This window comes from Mytilus trossulus, chromosome 10, assembly GCF_036588685.1.
Source record: "Mytilus trossulus isolate FHL-02 chromosome 10, PNRI_Mtr1.1.1.hap1, whole genome shotgun sequence".
Classification (NCBI taxonomy): Eukaryota; Metazoa; Mollusca; class Bivalvia; order Mytilida; family Mytilidae; genus Mytilus; species Mytilus trossulus.
Window position 1 is genome coordinate 14,754,757 of NC_086382.1, and position 21,430 is coordinate 14,776,186.

General features: G+C 32.9%; 1 protein-coding gene across 1 annotated transcript; it reads left to right on the plus strand.

Annotated features, from left to right (window-relative positions):
* The first annotated feature begins 17,492 nt into the window (after positions 1-17,492).
* LOC134686046 (dual specificity protein phosphatase 14-like) lies at positions 17,493-18,266 on the plus strand. The gene has a single exon (XM_063545741.1). It carries the CDS (start codon positions 17,536-17,538, stop codon positions 18,061-18,063), a length of 528 nt encoding a protein of 175 aa, XP_063401811.1. The 5' UTR covers positions 17,493-17,535; the 3' UTR covers positions 18,064-18,266.
* Positions 18,267-21,430: the final 3,164 nt, after the last annotated feature.

Sequence of the window (21,430 nt, forward strand, 5' to 3'; positions counted from 1 at the left end):
GGTTTATTTGATAAAATTTCTAACAAAATTAAATAAAAAAAGACCGAAGGTCAAAGTCAAGGTCATAAATAACCTTTGACCTTGAGATCAACTTTCAGGTTATTGAATGCACAACATGTCCCAAGTGATTTTTATTTTGTATTTGTCACTGTTTTTAAACTATTCAAATAACAATGTCAAATTTTTCTTCAAAAAACAAAAAATGACACTTTTATGTTCCCATAGCAATCAGCCTAGCAACCTATTTCCCAAACCTTTAATGATAAATTATTCCTAGGCATAGTCATAATTTACATTTATCCATTTAGTATAATTGGTTGTGGATGCAAAAGTGTAAAATTATGTCATGCAAAATGCCTATAATTTGCCTTTTTGAATACATTGAAAATTCAACTATTTGAACCAGTGCTGCCCCCTTCTTTCCCTTTTGTCAGAAATAATTTGTATCTTTCATCTTACTCATAAAGTGTTATATTTTAATGGATTATAGTCAAAATATTCATAAAACTTGAAATGTATGCATGATAACTGCTTAAAATGGGTCATTTTTGATCCTCAAAATATGCATTTTTGAGGCAAATTTCAAGGGGACCCGTAACCATGGCAACGGGGGCATAAACAATTTTTTTTCAACATTTTTCTTGTTAGCTTATCGATAGCTACCAACAGACCAAGTTTCAAGAAAATCTGAGACTATGCGTGCCGCAACTTGGTTGGTGGTTACAGAGAATTGCTATTTACAACAGTGTGCACCACATTTTTTATGTTATTTCGAATACACAGAAAAAATATTACAGTCATTTCTTATAATTTACTTCTGAATTCCATTTTAAACCGTAGAAAACTATGAAAAAACGCTGATGACGTCACGGTCATATGACTAAATTATGTCTATGGGCTGATAACAAAATAACGTCAACCAATGAAAAGACGCGTTACATCCAAAATTAAATTATTAACATACTATATTTATATTTATCAAAGTTGAACATATATCGATGCAAGTTTGTTTTGTTTGGTAAGGTACACGGGTGTATGCTATTTATAAATAGGTCTGTTTGATTGGTTATATAATGAATGCGGGTAGCATTTCATGCACGGGTGGATTTAAGGTAGTTCAAGTCAATCGAGTCATTGCAGTCAAGTGTTCCAGAGGCTTTTTTCTAAATAAATAATTATAAAAAATTATTTATTTACAGGTTGATAGTCCAGGATGGGTCGCAAACATTGATGTGCTAGTCAGAGACAGACAATTAATTTATCACAATACTCATCGGTATTACATGAATTATGTGTATTTATTATCTGAATAAAATGCACTTGACTTTTGCAAGTGGCTACTCCCAATTGAGAGTTTTGTATTATATTGATAAATGCTTTATGTTCGGTTGAGGTCACGAATTAGAACATAAAGTAAAATATAATTTCTGTAGATCACCGAAAGGGGAAGTGGTCTAGAACACAGTATTATTTTATTTAGGGGGTTCACTATACACGTTATTAGTCTTCACTTCAAGGTTAATCGAGCAAATTTTATTAAAAAAAGGCTTTTTACAATTTTTTTTAATTTACTATGGGCTCATAAGGATCTTAAATCTGATTTTATTGCTGTGTCCACAATAGACACAGCAATATATTATTCTACGTATTTCACCTGTATCGGTTTGGACAATTCCATGGACTATTCCAATACACACACCATTATGCTTAAGGGGTTTTCATATGTCATGTCAAGATGATATAGGCTATTTACCGTTGTTTGCCACAAAAAAAAATCTGGTAAAGTCATTTTTCTGATAAACCAATATAAATATAGTTAACATATTTATATATTTAATCTAACTGTGTTCATTGACCCGAATGTTTTAATGACAACACACACCTAAAATTCGTTTTGGTCTATCCCATGACATTTGCGCGGGAAATATTCATCAGAGACTTAATTTTAATGGACGTTCATTTGGAAAATTTTACTATCTATTTTATGTGAACAGTTGTCATATGTGTTTGTGTTTCGTAAATTTAAAGGATCAACGTTATTTAAATTCCGTATATCTTTATTTGACATCAGGTTTGTACGCATGTAGTCTCTTCTCTAGTCTATAATCTAAACTGAAGGTCGCGAAGGGACACATGTCATGATGACACGTGCTGCACAATCCCACACATTTCAACGAACAAAAAAGTTACTATTGAATAGACTTTATCAGCTGTTTATAGACATCTATATGCATTTCATCCCCTTATGTCAGTCATGATAACACTGGCATTAACAGCGGAAACTGTGTATTCGCGAATTCTGTCTTTTGCCTGCTATGAACGATTCCATACAACATTGTAAATTAGGGGTTTACATTATGGACGATTCCAAATAACATTGTAGTTCAGGGGTTGTTTACATGTTTAGTCGTATCTGGTATCTTAATGAAAACGATGTACATTATTTCTACATATTTGTATATGTTGAAGGAAACAGCTCAATTTCATGATAATTTGGTATACAGAACATGACATAAGTTGTTTGTACAATTTTGGTGTGTATAAATGACCTACATTACAGCCCTGAAATTCTTGGTGCATTTCATGAGGGGGATAGGAGGGTTTTACTCTTTAACGGATTTACTGTGCGCATGTAAATACTGGTGGAGGATATTCAGTGTATTTTTATACACCGTACTCAGCTGGGTAACTAATTGCCTTAGTCCAAATAATTATGACGTCTTGAAAGGCTATTATAATTTTTTTTACATCGTCGATGTAAGGCGTCAAAGGCTAGCTATTATATTTTTTTTTACATCGTCGATGAAAGGCGTCAAAGAAAAAAATTATAATAGCCTTCCAAGACGTCATAATTATTTGGACTAGGTTTGCCTTGACTGGAAGAATATATTTACAGATAGCTATAGTATAGATGAAGCAGCTGTATTTAGACATGGCATTTACCTGGGAATTCCCAAAATACAATGCTGACATGGAATTTACCATCAATTTGGAATAAGCATGATAGTCATACTGTCATACACATCAATATTTCTTTTTTTAAACCAATATTTATTTATATTAAATGCATAGAGTATGAAATGTATATAGTTTAGCAATGATTGTGTATGTACAAATGTATCCCTCCTGTAAATGTGCTTTAAATTTTGGTGTATCTATTTGGTATTATTCATTTATTTAAAAACATGATTTTATCATATTTTACAGAAACGTATCCTACAATTGTCATTTTTTTTGTTTATCTGTCTGTTTTGGTGTGATAAAATGGCAGCTCATAAATTGCCATGTTCAGTCATGCAGGGGACTTACTGAAATAAGTGATTTTTAAATCACTTTTTTAGTAGAAAATTCAATTTGCAAGGTTTAGTCACAAATTGGGATTTTGTAGTTTTTCAAAACTTAAAACAAATAGATTTAAATGATATTTTTTATTTAGTACATGTACATTAAAAAAAAAAAAAAAAAAACTTTTTGCTACTATTAAGAAGCAAGGTGTATGCCTTTGATGCTATCATTTAGCTGCATGAAAATTCTATTTTAGTTGAAAAAATGCTATAATAATGGCTTTACATATTGAACTGATACTTTTTTAAATGATTTTTCCCAGCATGGGAGTATTTTTCCTGTGAAGTTCAAGGTTTCATCTTTCAGATTATGTAATAAAATTCTACTGTTTGCGATAAAAATATTCACTGTTTAGGGGTGTTGAAATTAGGTCTTACATAGTTGATGCGTATCCGATCCGTGATTTGTATATATTTCAATGGTGCTCTCGGTAAGGCCAAAAAAATATATGTTTGTTTACGGGTACCTGACCGATCCTATTTTGAGCACCCACCCTAAGCCATTTTATTGCCGTCGTAAGAAATAATCCAATCATTATAAATAGGGGAACTCTCGCCCCATGGACAACTCGGACCATGCAAGACGGACCACACAATTCAAAATCATGGCGCAAAAAATAAAATGGACAAAATAATAAAAAGAATATACGACCCTACATATTTTGATGATGTAACCTTAAAAAGACATGTTAGTTTTCTCGTTTGAATTGTTTTACATTGTCTTATCAGGGCCTTTTATAGCTGACTGACGTATGGGCTTTGCTCATTGTAACATGTACAACAATCAAACATCAACCCACACTAAACTGAATGTAAATGAAAGACATCTAAAGGTTGATATCAGAGGTGGATTTAGGGGAGGGGGGGGCGTGCCCCTGCTTTTTGAGAAAAAATTTGGTTGCTTATATAGGGAATCACTGAATCGTGACTGGAGCGAGCCCCCTCTTAGGTCAGTCAGTGGGCCCCCACTTTAGAAAATTTCTGGATCCGCCACTGGATATACAGTATCGAACAGAAGATAAAAAAGGGAACAATATGGTGAATTTTAGAGATTAATATTTTATTTCATGTACATGTACATGCATTTGAAATATTTAAGATATATTGTTTCGATTTTTTAAAGCAATTGCTTTCATGCCGTCGCGTATGGCCATCTTTGTGACCCAGATCAGAGACTCCGCCCAGATCAAGCCATAGTATTTTGTTAAACAGGCTCCTGGTCTGTCATTCTTAAACACCTGTGTATGTTTTCTAATGCAATACATAGCTTGAAACTTTTGAAAAACGTTAGTGGATTTAAGAAGTTTCAGCATACGTTCTTGTAGATGTATTTTTGTATTTAGGGGGACAACCGTTTGACTATCAAAAAACATAGACGTCCGAGTGAAAAAAAAATGCATTTTTATACTTGCGATTCCGTTTTCCGTTCGTACGATGTTTCAACAAAATATGGAATCATTTCAGTTGTTGATTTAGTATTGAAAATTTGACTGAATTATCTTTTATAATATACGGTTTTATATGTTTAATTGGTGTTCTTTTAAGAAAGAGGTCAGGTGCTCTTGTTCATTCATAAAATTGTCGTTCATTCATAAATTTATCGTAAAATCAAAATTACTACACAGGTTATCAGGTTATACGTAGTGTCAAATAATTACCTGTAATCTAAAAATAGACAAAGTTAACTGACCTACTTTGTTGATTTGTTTGCGCAAATAATTTAGAGGAACGAAACCCTTGATAAAAACACACAACAATAAGTTTGTTTTCCTTTTTTGCCATAACTCTGTAAGATTTATCGATCACCTTACTAATGAAATGGACCCGTCCAAACGTGATAGATGCCAAGTCCAGATGAAGAGATATTTACAATTTGGAATTTTCTAGTTTCATAGATTAAAAAAAGTACATCCTTTTTGGATATCATATTCAAAACTGGGTATGCATGACAAATGATGAAACCATTATCCTAGTCTTTCCAATGAACGAGTCTACTACGTTTGTTGACCCTCTACGGTCCACCGTGTTTGCAATTTTATTTCACATGAATTCGAAATATTGAAGATCATTTTCACAATGTTTCCTGAAAATTGGATAAATATCAAAGCAACTTAGAGCTGTTTGTTCTTGTTCGTATAATGACGATTTAATGTCATGTTTGTCTGTGATGGCCCCTCTTTTCGGGATTGCACGATAATTATAGTTATCTCGTACCCCATGAGGATGACACATATCAACTGAGCAATAATGTTTGGGACTTAGTTTTTAAGAAATGATGACAAAGTAACATTATGAAAATATTTTTAGTCAGCTGAAATATATATTTATTTTTTACATGTTTATGCCTTGTAAAATATTTTGTTTCTTTCCAGTTTTTCAACATTTGCGTCTGGAAAGTTGAAATGTTTTAACTGAAGTGTTAAATTTAAATTAATTATGAAAATTAAATCAATAAAGGAAATTATTGTCCAGTTACAAACACTACTAGGGGATAATCCATAATAATTTCTCTTGGAGTTATATGTTTCAGCACATGTATATTTGACCCCAACTTTAGCCTGGTAAACGTCTCCTTGTGAAATATAAAACATATTAAAAATGACTTTCTGCTTAAGTCTTTAATTGATATAAAGTTAAAACCTTCTTAATTCTCACTAGAAAACACTCCTGTCATGTTTAATTCTTAAATATATGTGGATGAAAAAAAAGTCCCCAAAACATAAACATGGCAGCAATTGCTTTTACAGCCTTTCAGGCTTTGATTTAGTTCTAGGTTCCACGGTGACCTAGCTTCCATTTTCGAAAACTGTGATTTAAATGCTTGTCTATTAGAGGGATATTTCCTTTTCATTGGTTGTAGATATGGAATCTTATTTTACCATGAAGTCAGATTTGAAAATGACTTTGGGAATGAAGATATCATAAAGACTGAATGTCAGTTTTAGTCTTATATATGTACTTTATAATTTTAGTCTTGCATGTACATATATCACTGATTCAGTGGCAATGGTAAATAGACACTGACAAGTCTTAGATAATATTTTATAGTTTTGAATGTTTTGTCCGTTGACTAAAATTAGGTGGAGGTTTGTGTGTTCTTATTTCCAACAGAGGTAAACTCAACACATATCAATATGTGCATGAAGCAAATTGATACATGCTACATGTAGATAGGGAATGATTGTACCACAAGAAAGTTTTAACCTGTGTATATACTTAAAATATGATAAAAAAAATCATGTCTTTTTCAGGACTTCTGAATCCAACCATGTAGTATGGAATGTTTTTGAGATGTGGTTTTGGTCAATGGATGTTAATGAAGGACCTGTAGTACAAAGTATATCACTGAATTTAGCTCTTTGTCTAAGTGTATTATTGAATACTTTGCTTTGAGCTCAGTTCATTGTTATGCAAATCATTCTTTGTGAAATAAAGATTTGACAGAAAACTCTCATGTACAAGGATTTGTCAAAGTAGTATCACCTCTATTTACATACAACGTAAGTATTAGGGAGATAAAAGCATTCTATTTTGATTTGAACCAAACATATTATAAAAAAAAGAACAAATTTACCCGAAAATGCTACTACCACTACTAGCAATATGATGCTAGGTTGTTTTAATACATCTGTACTAGCTGCCTACTGTTGACTCGGTTCTGAGTGTAAATTAAATGGTCCTTCAACTATGCGGGGGAAAATTATAAGGCATATCTAGGCTTATCAATTTCTAAAACAATATTTCATTGTACATGTTTGAAATTTTTAAACAACCACAGAAATTTTTGCAGTTTAAATACATGTACATGTAGGTATCCTGTCGTCGTCTTCACAAGAAGGATGGTTTCCAGATAATAAATTCAGTATAAGTAAAAAGGAAGCCTTAAAATTATAACATACTGTGGATTCATTTATTTTCGTGGGTACCAATTTTCGTGGATTAAAGAAAATTTGCATTTTCGTGGATATTTAATTTCGTGGTTTTGCCGAAGTCTGCATACAAGCCGGTATAGAAAATTTGTTAATCGTTGAACATTTTATTTCGTGGATAGACTCTACCCACGAAAGCCTCGAAAATTGGTATCCAAAGAATAATAATGAATCCACAGTAATATTTATAATCATAAAAGGAAGCTTGGGATTGTTTGGGGGGGGGGGAGGGGGTATATATATAGTCTCTAAGGTTTAGGAATGAGGGTTCCAAAGGTGACCAAAACAAGCATTAATCTAGTGTCCATTCAAAAAGTCGTGTATAAGTATTTCAATTGTTCTGAAATTGTACCATAATATTGAATACCATAAGTTGAAAGTTGAGGTCTATTTCGTGGGTTATGGGGCAAACAGTCTAGGAATTAAGGGCCAAAAACAAACATTTTTGTAGATTCCAGACAATAAATTGGAGTTATTTCTTTGTCCAGAATGGTTGCTGAATTACCTAAAACCAATGCTTTATGAAATCTTCTTTAAAAATTGGAGTTTAGATTTCTCTGTCCAGAATAGTAGTTGAATCAACTTAAAATAATGCTATACATGTATATACAATATACAATGCAAAATTCACTTTACTACCAACTGATAAATTTAAGCAGTCTTTAATAGCCATTCAGTGATTACAAGCACTTTGATTATCATTCTAGGGTTATGCCCTTTCACAAATGGAAAAATTTCTCAAGTTTGTCTCAACTAAATTTAGTGAAATGTGTATATAATGCTTATTACCTCTTAACTCAGTTTAAGTTCAATTTTTGGCAGCTTCACTTTATGTACCTTTTTAACGTTATATGTTAGCGGGGGGCATCATCACCATGACTATGACATTTATATTTTAATACTTTATGTTTTATTAAAATGAGTAGTTGAATAATTATTGTTGCAAACTCCATTAGAAATTTGATTTGAGATCATTTTTATACGACCGCAAAAATGGAAAACTTTTTGGTTGCACATTGGTATCACGTTGGCGTCACCGTCTTCATCCAAAGACATTTGGTTTTCACACTCTAACTTAAGTAAAAGTCAATAGAAATATATGAAATTTAGACACAAGGTTTATGACCATGAAAGGAAGGCTGGGATTGATTTTGGGTATTTTGGTCTACAGTTTAGGAAAAAGGGCCCAAATTAGCATTGTTCTTGGTTTTTGCTCTATAACTCAAGTATAAGTAAACAGAAATCTATGATATTTTAACATAAGGTCTATGGCCACACAAGGAGGGTTGGAATAGATTTTGGTAGTTTTAGTCCCAACAGTGTAGGATTTAGGAACCAAAAAGAGGTCCCAAATAAGCATTTTTCTTGGTTTTTTTTAACAATACCTTTAGCATAAGTTAATAGAAATCTATTAAGGTTTATGACCACAAAAGGAAGGTTTGGATTATTTTTGGGAGTTTTGGTCCCAAGGAATAAGGGACCAAAATTAAACTTTGTTTGCTTTCATTAAAGAAATGAATAATTGTGCTTCTTTGATATGCCAAATCTAACCATGTTAAGATTCTTAATTTTTGGTCCTGTTTTTAAATTGATCTACATTAAGGTCCAAAGGGTCCAAAATTAAAATTAGCTTGATTTTAACAAAAAATGATTTTTTGAGGTTCTTTGATATGGTGAGTCTTAATATGTATTTAGATTTTTGATTATGGGCCCAGTTTTCAAGTTGGTCCCAATCGGGTTCAAAAATTATTTTACTAATAGTAAGTATTGTGCAATAGCAAGAAATTTTCAATTGCACAGTATTCTGCAATAGCAAGAAATCTTTTATTGCACAGTATTGTTCAATAGCAAGACATGCTCAATTGCACAGTATTGCACAATAGCGTGAAATCTCCAATTGCACAGTATTGTGCAATAGCAAGAAATTTGTAATTGCACTGAATTGCACAATAGTAAGAAATATCTAATAGTAAGTATTGCGCAATAGCAAGAAATTTTCAATTGCACAGTATTGCCAATAGCCAGGAATATTCAATTGCACTGTATTGTCCTGTTTTCAAATTGGTCTACATTAAGATCCAAAGGGTCAAAAATTGAACTTTGTTTCTTTTCAACAAACATTGAATATATGGGGTTCTTCAATATGCCGAATCTAACCGTGTATTTAGATTTTTAATATTTGGGCCCGGTTATCAAATTGGTCCACATGGAGGTCTAAAGGGTCTAAAATTAAACATTATTTGATTTCATTAAAAATTGAATTCTTCGGGTTCTATGATATTCTGAATTTAACCATGTATTTAGATTTTGGATATTGGACCAAAATAGGTAAATGTCCAATTTAAATTTTTTAAGTTGAAGTTCTAATAGACCACGTTCAATCTGTGTCAGAAACCTATGTTGTGTCAACTATTTAACCACAATCCAAATTCAGAGCTGTATCAGCCCCAACTGTTCAGGTTTCCACCTCTGCAGTCGTATAAAGCAGCACCCTGCGGAGTATCTGTTCCATTCATTTGTTATTTCTTAATTTGTGTGAATTAACATTGTTACAGTAAATGTTAATTACTACACTTGCATACCACAACAAATACTGTATTGGTACATGTATCACTTATATTTGTATCCATATAACAACAAAAAATGAAAAGGAATAATTTTGCAATACCTTTTGAGTACTAAATAGCTTTTTAGGTATTTGGACATATTAAGACTTATTAAGTAGATGTTGATGATATCTGCTTGACAATTTGACATGTTTCAAATTCGATCGGATTACTTTTGGAGCAGTTATGAGTCTTTGAAGCATGCTCACAAAGGTTCTTTTGGTGAAATCATTTTTATATTGGTCAAAACTTGTCTTTGCTTCGACCAGCTTTGGAGGAGATATAAAGAATTGAAATAAATCAGCACAGAGGTTCTTCCTATCTCATTTAGCCCCAATAATCATGTCAGACATAAGCCATTGTCATAACTTAAAACCAATAAATGTATTCTAATCTGAGGAAGAAATTCGACATTTTAACAAAATAATTTACTAATGATACTGACGATCCACCACAAAGTAATGTAAATAGAACCATACCAATAGTAAGCAAATACATAGAAAAAAGATGAGGTATGATTGCCAATGAGACAATTCTCCACAAGAGACCAAATCGACACAGAAATTAACAATTGCTCTCCCAGCTACAAAATGTATCCAAAACCAAAGATGTAGAACATGTTCTATCATAATCATTTGGTAACTAATGTAATTACTGTCTCCCCATGTCTGTATTGAACATAAAACAAATTTCAAATAAATAACACTTCTAATGCTCAGATCGGTTGTCACCCTGCAACACAGTTATTAACACAATATAGGAAAAACATAGAACTTTATTGTCATAAGACACTGTCAAACATCCAAACATACTATCCACACTCATCTGTGTCCACACTTGTATATAATTATAAAAAAAACCTGCCATTTCAAAATGCAAGATTTCACAAAGTAAGCTTGCATATATATGTGCAAGTCATATGTAGACGAAGACTATTTAAATTACCAGATTTGTTATAACATGAGCAACACGACGGGTGCCACATGTGGAGCAGGCCCTTCCGGAGCTCGTGAGATCACCACAAGTTTTTGGTGGGGTTCGTGTTGCTTATTCTTTAGTTTTCTATACATGTTGTGTCATGTTAATGGTTTGTCTGTCTGTCTGTTTGGTTTTTTTATTTTTATTTTTAGCCATGGCGTTGTCAGTTTATTCGATTTATGGGTTTGACTGTCCCTCTTGTATCGTTCGTCCCTCTTTTTTGTGTCATTGTCAGTTTTATAAAAATGAAAGAGATAAACCCAAAATCTACTGGAAACGTCACGGGGCTCGGGGACGAAAATATGTTGCTCGACTAGAACGTACAACTGTCGTACGACAGACAATCAATGTTGTGCGAGCATCGTACGAAATTTGATATTCGTGAGAAAATCGTGCGACTGTCTTGCGACAGTCGTGAGGTTGTCGTACGATAGTCGTACGATTGTTAAATATTAAAATGGTTTATTTTGGTACCCACAACAAAGTGTTTATCGCGCGACAGTCCCACGGCTGTGGTAAGACACTCTCACGACAGCCACAAGACAGTGACACAACAAAAAATCGTAGAACAAAAAAGGTGCATATCTAATTTTCGTCCCACGACACACGACAGCGCCACGATGCTCAAAATATCGTGCGACTGGCGTACGAAAATCACAGATGACTGACGATTTGACAAAAATTCCTGTCGTGGCGCTGCATAGATGTGTCGTGGATTTGTTGTGACCAGGGCTTAATAAATCAAAATTATCGTTCAATAGTGGGTCTTAACAAATACAAGATGTGTTCTGCATACATCAAGTTTTGATATATATTTATTAAGTTAGAAATGATCATTTACAAAGCTATTAATTATATATTTAATCCCTTTTCTTGTCTACAACCTATTGATAAATAGTTGTCGGTCATGTACTTTATTTTAATGTAATATCCTTTGTATTTAGCCTCTACCGATTTTAACCATTATTCCCGGACTGAAATGTATACTATCTGGATATTTTCCGCTTGGAATGATTTTCTATTGACACACTTAATGTTTTGATCGGCTTTCCTACAGAACAGTATTATTTATTATGTAAAGTGACAAAGTTAAAGGTAAGATTTGAACATTTATATTAATTGAAGTTTTACTTAGTTCTTACAGAATTATGAACCGTTTCACTTTGGTGCTTACAGATCAAGCAGTTCATTACATTATTTTTGTTTGATTATGTTACTGCGGTGTTGTACAGGTATAACGTCACTAAAATAGCACTGCAATACCAAATGAAAAATTATTATGAAAATCTAAAGGAGTATAACCTGTCGTAATGATTATGATTAAATATAATAATTTCATGATATGAAGTGAACATGGTATACTTTCTGATTCTTCTTATATTGTTTATATATATGTATTCATTGTTTTATTACTAGCTATACTATATTAAATATGAGAAAAAAAGTCTCGAGAATAAAGTATTTATTTTAAATTTTCACATATTCTTTATTAATTTTGCTGTGTCCAGTTTTCATTATGGAAAAAAAAAACCAGAACGTTGACAAAGTTGTAACACTGGAACTTCGAGACTACATGATGTTAGTATACTTGTAAGTCAACACAACTCGTAAACAAGTCATAAAATAAATGCCAAAAATAGCTCAGACTAAACGCGTTTTACAACCATAGGTTCTTTTTTTCATATTTTATTGGGATACAAAAAAATAATTGAAAAATACCGAAGTCCAAAACAATTCAAAAATGTTTCTACAAAAACTGACAAAATCTAACGTTAGATATTATCAACCAACGGAAGGAATGGGAAATAGGCCGATAACGTTCGGGATAAAATCTCGAAGGCCATGTAAAAATTTCCAACAAATCTATGGATCGTATGAATTATTTCTTCCAATTTTGCACAAATAGGAAAATGAGTCTAAATACTTTCGAAACCATACTTATAAAAAAAAATTATAAACACAGTCATACAAACCGAAAATAAGATGAAGGATGTTGTATTAAAAAATATTTCGGAACACCAAATGTCTTCGTCGCAGTAAATCTTTTCAAAATGCAACACTACAAATCAAAACAAAATTGTGTTGTCATGAATGTTGTAATATATTTGCTATGTAATAATACGGCATAATGTATTTTATGGAGTGGAGTGTTGGAGTGGAGTATTGGAGTGTCCAGTGTTGGAGTGAGATTTTGGAGTGAAATTTTTGGAGTGAGATTTTGGAGTGAAATTTTTGGTGTGAGATTTTGGAGTGATTTTTTTTGGTGAAATTTTAGAGTATATAGCTTTTCTTTGCTGCTAACCCGAAAAAAAAGCTATACTTTTTCAAACTGTCATTCGTTTTAAACCATGAAAATTGTGCAGTGGTATGAAAAGTAACAAATGACAGTTAATTTAAATTTTATGATTGTGGTGCAAATTTTAACATATTTTTGTTAACCCAGTTTAACAAAAATCTAAGGATCTTTGTTTTAAACAGAGTTACAGGGTGTCTGGTTGTAGCAGGGTCGACATATGACTAAAAGTTATCTTGCGCCATTTTCTGTGTCGTCGTCCTGCTTATTAGTCATATTTTTGGTTATCCGCAAGCTCTGTCTGAACTACCTGGTAAAAAAAAGGGTTGGAAATAATAGGATCAATATTTATTTTTGGCCAGTGAGGAGTTAAAACACATTTTCCAAAAAGCCCCAGATAATGAAATGGTTGGTGCTATATTTTATTTTTTTTATTTCGTTTCCCGTAGTCAAACATTGCCTTGAAAATGAGGCAGGGTCTGCAATTAACTAAATTTGTTCAATAAAGTCTACCATGATATATGATTACATCATCCAGTAACAGATACTATGCCCATTATCTTCTGAACTGCTATGAAAAAAGAGGGACAATAGAAAACAAACTTTTTGTTTTGTTCGACAGTCAAAATGTTGTTGGCTGATATGTTGAGAAGAGATCACTTGTTATGTTATTTTATTAACAAATAACCAAATCTGATAAGTTGATTATTGTAAAATATGAGATAATGACACTTTCCCCATTTTGCTGTTTTTATAACAAGAGAAAGATAAACTTTTTTTGTTACTTTCATTTAAATCCGATGTACATGTAAACCTCTCATATCTTCAGGGTTAACAACCCTCAGATATGAGACAGAGAGGCTTACATCTTTTAAAATAATCTGTGGGTGGGGTGGATAATAAAGAATGGAAATGGGGACTAAACTTAATACACGAGCATGTAAAATTCTCTTAATGAGGATGCTGCCAGATTTTTAAGAGATTGGGAAATCACAATGCTAAATAATTATAGAACTCTTAGTTATGCATTAGTAGATCAGGAGAATTTGAAATTGTTTATAAAGGACTGTTGATATGAGGTCGTTCACATTATTATTCGTAACATTATTATTCGAATACTTCACTGCATGCATTTTATTATTTCTATTTCAGTATAGTTTGTTTTTAAATTATTCACTACAAAATTTTTCATCAAATTTCACTCCAAAATCTCACTCCAAAAATTTCACTCCAAAATCTCACTCCAAAAATTTCACTCCAAAATCTCACTCCAAAAGTTCACTCCAACACTCCACTCCAATACTCCACTCCAACACTCCACTCCATACAATACATTATGCCTAATAATACAATCCAGTTTCTATAACTAATTTATTAACCAGTACATCGTTTGATGGTCAGACTACAGATCGAATGACAACATGTGTATAAGAACTTCAATTGATCTATTTAATTACATGTTTATCTAAGAATGTGCAGACATGTGAGATTTGCTGATCTGTCAATTATAATTACTGTAACAGATGATACGGTAATAAAGTGAGGTGAACTTTATAACAAATGTGAAGTTAGATGTCCCACAGACCTAAATGTGCATGCAAATATACGAGAATACAACTATCTATCATATGACCGGTACCATGTATATGTATTAAACAGTAGCTGTTTCTATAACATATAATTCCCCCCTACTGGGTATTTTAATTGAAATTAGGGGTCAAAATTATCTATTTTTTTTGGTGACTATATTCTGCCAAATTTGTTCTTCTTTGATTAAATTTTATACAATTATGCACTTCCCTAGGCATACAAATGTTTGCACCTGTCCTAAGTCAGGAATCTGATGTATAGTAGTCGTCTGTTAATGTAGTTCATAAGTGTTTCTCGTTTCTCGTTTTAATATAGATTAGGCCGTAGGTTTCCCCGTTTGAATGGTTTTACATTAGTAATTTTTGGGTCCCCTTTATAGCTTGCTGTTCGGTGTGAGCCAAGGCTCCGTGTTGAAGGCAGTACCTTGACCTATATTGGTTTACTTTTATAAATTGTTATTTGGATGGAGAGTTGTCTCATTGAAACTCATACCACATCTTCCTAAATCTACATAAAATATTTACACAATTTCAGAACCGTATAATAATTTTTAAGTTGTTACTAGCTTTTATAATTCTCTCTATCTTCCTGGAAAATTGAAATTTGAGTCAGATTTTCGATACAAGGTAGAATATTTTGCCCCATACCCATTTATCTTTTCATAAAAGGTAATTTGCCAACATTTTAGCAGCTTCTTGATTTCTTTTCTTTTGATTTGAGACCCTATTAATACCAATGCAAATATAAGGTTAAAGTTTGAGTCAGCTTTTCCCCGCCATATTTTAAAAATCAAATATATCGAAGGAGCTTTATAACCTATTGATATTTTCAGCTTATTTTGTTTCTTTACTAATGCTCTTCCGACTTATAGTATCACTTTTGAATTCTTGATTTTTAGCTCACCTGGCCAAAAGGCCAAGTGAGCTTTTCTCATCACTTGGCGTCCGGCGTCCGTCGTCCGTCGTCGTCCTGCGTCTGTCGTCGTCGTCGTCCTGCGTCCGTCGTCGTTAACTTTTACAAAAAGCTTCTCCTCTGAAACCACTTGGCCAAATTAAACCAAACTTGGCCACAATCATCATTGATGTATCTAGTTCAAAAATTGTTTTTTTTTTACCTGAACAACCAACGTAGATGGCCGCCACGGCTAAAAATAGAACATGGAGGTTAAATGCAGTTTTTGGTTATTACTCAAAAACCAAAGCATTTAGAGCAAATCTGACATTAAGTAAAATTGTTTATCTGGTCAAGATCTATCTGCCCTGAAATTTTTAGATGAATCGGACAACTCGTTGTTAGGTTGCTGACCCTAAATTGGTAATTTTAAGGAAATTTTGCTGTTTTTGGTTATTATCTTGAATATCTATATCTATAATACTAAAATTACGAGGTCCAATTTGTCAGCCGTCATCACGTAAAAACGACGAATCAAATAATTCAACTTTATATATAACTAATATTGTACAAAGGTGTAGATTAAAAATTACACCACTCCAGGCCCTTTTGTTTTCCACGTAATTAATATTGCCAATAATTAAGAAGTTCCGGGTCGAGTCCGATACCGATACCAATAGTATATTCATCTGTTACCTATTACCTTATCTGTATACGTTCCGCATCTGACAGGCGCACCGCACCACCAAATGGTGTATTCAGGATATGCTATATACACGGGTCATAATCACAGGGTTGACACTACCAAATTGTCAAATTGTTACCTATTGTAGTATTTTAATCAGTAAGACTTTATAAGATAACAATACGAATACTAAAAATAATTTGTTAGCGGGCATGACGTAAAACAGCGAATCAAAGAATTCAACTTTATTTATAACTAATCTAGGACAATGCTGTTGATTAAAAAAATACTCCATCCCAGGACCTTTTGTTTTCCAAACAATTAATATTACCAATAATTGAGAAGTTCCAGTTAGACGGGTTCAAACAGAAAGATTTGAAAGCAGAGAAAACTGTGATAACTATCTTATAATCGCCATGACTTTATCAGATGACAATACTAATACAAAAATAAGTCTTGCGCATAGTTCTATACTTTAATTCAGTCACGGACCCGCGATATCAAGGGTGTGTTCTAGTTATTATAGATAGAGATAAACTGTAAACAGCAATAACGTACAGCAATTTAAGACTCAAAAATAAGTTAAAATGACCAAAATGGTCAATTGACCCCTAAGAAGTTATTGTCCTTTATAATCAATTTTTAACAATTTTCATAAAATTTGTAAATTTTTACTAACATTTTCCACTGAAACTACACGGACAAGTTCATTATAGATAGAGATAATTGTAAGCAGCAAGAAGGTTCAGTAAAGTAAGATGTACAAACACATCACAATCACCTAAACACAATTTTGTCATGAACTGTCTGCTTCCTTTGTTTAATTCACATATACCAAGGTGAGCGACACAGACTCTTTAGAGCCTCTAGTTTATTATTTCACCAAAGTATATCCTTAAGTTAAAATTTGTTGACACTTATTATATCAAGCAAGTTTGCAGTTGCTGTTGCACCAGAAGCCATTTTCTATTACCAGTAAACAAAAGTAGTTTTTAATTGAAGTATTGTGAAACTGCACTTAGCAGGTGCGTATAGCTACGTTTACGTCAAAACGACCGGACATGCAACTGGACTTTGGAAGAAGAAAAAATGATCTAAAAAGACCAAAGGAATTGGTTAACTGGCACACGAGTCTCAAATAATTTTAATGACATCTTCATTGTTTTACAGAGGTTAACCAGTGTTTACAGATGAAGATACAACGTATTTCTGACAAGACATGCCGTTTTTAGCTAACCTAGCAAAGATTACCGAATGGTTGTATTTATGTGGAGCCAGTGGAGTTACAAACGAAAAATTAAGAGACGCCGGAATCACTGAAGTAATAAACTGTACTCTAGATGTTCCGAATGTTGACTTACCAGAAATAAAGACGACTCGAATAAAAATCGACGATTCGCCGCACGCTCCATTGCAAAAACATTTTGAAAGTGTGGCAGACCATATTGACTCTGTAAGGTCTAATGGCGGGAAAATTCTTGTCCATTGTGTGGCTGGGGTCAGTAGGTCAGTGACATTATGCATAGCTTACTTAATGAAATTCCAGAAATTGACTTTGGTCCAAGCACACAAAGAAGTTATTAACAGAAGGCCGATTATAAGACCAAACATGGGTTTCTGGAAACAGCTGATCGAATACGAGAAGATTTTACATGGAAAGAATACGGTGGAAATGGTACCATCGCCTATTGGTTTCATTCCGGATATTTATCAAGATCAAACGAGAAACATGTGGTCATTCATCTAACTGATAAGCGAATAATTATGGTGCAGATATATTTATTGGTGAATAATAATTCAGATTGCAATGTGCAAATGTTTTGAAAAGTTAATGAACAAAGACTATTGTCTGTTGAAAAAGATATATGTAATTTATTTTGTTAAGAGACCGTGTTTTGGTGTGCAATAGACAAGTTTGAATATGACCATGATTGAAATTATGCCCGAAAAGTTTCTAATCTCGATTTCGTGAAAAATGCCATCAACCTATATCTAGATATTTATATCTTTATTTTAGCATGTTTAAAGAACTTTGTTATTCTATATTAGGTATCCCCTAGAACACAGTGACAATGATGCTTCTTAATAGGTATCAAAGGTTTCTTATTCTTTTCTTTTTTTTTAGCTTACCAGATCCAAAGGGTTTGATCACTCTTTCGTCCGTCATTAACTTTTCATATTTTCTTATAAAATAACTGGCTAAATGTACTCAAACTTTGCCCCAAGTATCATTAGGGTATCTAGTTTTTAGAAATATGTCCGACGACCGCCCTTGCCAACCAATATGGTCAGCACGGCTAAAAATGACCATAGGGGAGGGATGCAAGTTTTGTCTATTCTCTCAATTACCGCTAGCCTACACTTTTAGAATATTGACATCTATCTGTTGTCCATTCACATCAAAACTGATAGACGACTTCTTATAGGACGACTTGCCCTTAAAATTTTTAATGTGTTGCCTGTAATCCTGAACATTATAAGATATAAGTAGAAAGAAACACCCAACAGAAAAACGGACCAATAAGACGAGATATATATCTGAAAAGAATACCATATTAGAAAGAAACATTAATAAGCAAAAATCATCAGCAAACTGTAAAATAACAAAAATACCGTACGAGTTATATGTTATAGTTATATGTGACATCATTAGGGTGTATGAAGGCAGTTTTTGTCTTGCCGGCGACGATCGTCAGAAGGCAGGATACAGGAGTGATAGGGAACATCAACACCAAAATTAGGATGGTGTATCCCGTTTTCAATAAGTTTTATAGGTACCCGAACTTCCAAATGTTTGCATCTTTGAAATAATTTTGAAATAATTTATATTTATCAAGATCAGACGAGAAACATGTGGGCGTTCACCTAACTGGTACATGAATTAACATGATGCAGACATATTATTGGTGATTCTGTTATGCACATATTTGGAGAAGTTAGTAAATAAGACTTTTAAAAGAAAAATATGTAAAAAAGGTTTTCAAAAAATTTACGGTTGTGATTGAAAATGTTGATAGCTGAACATCAGATTTGTGAATATGTCCATGACCATGACAGAAAAATAGTGTTCCGGAATCGTACATTTATTTCGGATACAATTACACCATTTTTAGTTTTGATTGAGTATCATGAAACAAGGAGAAAGGTGGGGATGAATGACCAGTCACTTTACTAATAGGTCTGTTAACAATTGATGGGAATTTTTCAGTACAATTTGATTAATAAAAGAGTATTGTATGGAACGCCACAACTGTAACACCAAAATATGTGGAACTCTGATATTACTTTATGTTGTTTGTCTTTACTTAATATGGTTTTGACATTACGTAATGACGTTTAAATATAACTCAATATGGAATAGTCATTACTTTTAAATGATATTTCGATATTACACGATATGGTTCCGTTTTGACTTGGTATAGTTTTGGCTTTTTTAAAACTTTTTTTTGGATTCGAGCGTCACTGATGAGTCTTTTGTAGACGAAACGCGCGCATGGCGTATATATAAAATTTAGTCCTGGTATCTATGATGAGTTTATTTGTCATTACTCAATATGGTTTTGTCATTACTCGATGTGGTTTCACCATTATTTAATATGGTTGTGTCATTAGTCAATCTGGTTTTAACATTACTTGATGTGTATGTGACTTAACGTAATGTAGTTGTTTCATTACACGATGTGGTTTTGTTATTTCGTAATGATGATTTGTCTATTCTTTATATGGTTTTAACATTACGTAATGATGTTTCAAAATTTGACGATTTTACGCTACTTGATGTGTTTGTTTCATCATTTGATGTGATCTTGTCATTCTTTAATGTGGTCCTGTCATTCTTTGATGTGGTTATCCCATTACTTGATGAGGTAAAACCACGTGACCAAATCGGAAAAAAACTGTTCTATTTTCAGATAGATTTTACATGTTGTATGTGCCTTGAATGATCTAATTAGTGTTCAAATTAAAGTTCGGGTTACTGTTTGAATTACACTTTTAGTTAGTTTTCGAATTCAAGTCATGCTTAGAATTAAAGTTCTAGTTAGCATTGAGTTTCGAGTTGGACTTCGAGAGTTTGAGTCACATTTAAAGACAGAGTTCTAGTTACAACTTTAAGTCAGTTCTGGAGGCAGAGTTTGAGTAAGATTGGAATGTAAAACTCATTTAGATTAATTAAGATTTTTAGTTGAAAATTGAGCTATTTTATATGTCTTTTTGAGTTCGTAATTACATTTTCTTTCGCGGAACAAGGGCTTTTGTCAACACTCCGTATAGTCAGCTACAAAAGGCCACCATGCACTATGTGAACAAAAAAATCTTTTTTTTAACAGATTTCAATATGTCGTTTGTGGAAAGTGCATTGGATGGGTATCACCAAAGTTAAAGTTCAAATAAAACTTCGAGTGGTTGTTCAGAGTTATTTGGTATGAAAAAGGGGAACGGCAGACAATAATAAAAAAATGAAATCCTGGTATTTCGGACATAATTGGAATATCCACTTGGTCCTGTTATTTGATCCGAAGTTCTCAAATAGAAGCAGCACTATAATAAATTTGTAAAATAGTCCACGGAACGCTGTGTCTCGCCTGATATTGCTGCTTTCAGTGTAAAAGCGTAAAGTTGATCGGCTGTTCATTCTTCGGTAAAACAAAATAATTAAAAAATGTTTTTATGTAGATGTTTTTTCTTGATATTGAGGGAAAACTCCTGAACAAGTTTTAAAACACTTCATGCAGGTAATAAATGTATCTTGTCAAAACAGTTTAATTCGGTTTTATTTAACTAAAACAAAGCTGTTTGGTTTTTAACAATGAGCAAAACCCATACCCGATAGTAAGCTATAAAAGGTCCCGAAATGACGCCACTTTCGACGACGTTATTGTGTCTCACTGCTGCTACATTGATGTCGCAGGCTCGACACAAATCAAAAGACTTATACTTTTTTGTTAACAAATGAGACACTAAAAATCAACTCACACTTAAGTCACAGGAAAATCGGGGGAGGGGGACTCGGACTAAGCGACAAAGCATCAATACTATAAAATAAGAATTCTCCGATTTATTTTTTAGCGTTAATGATCATTTGAACATATATACGAATATCAATCTTTTACTTT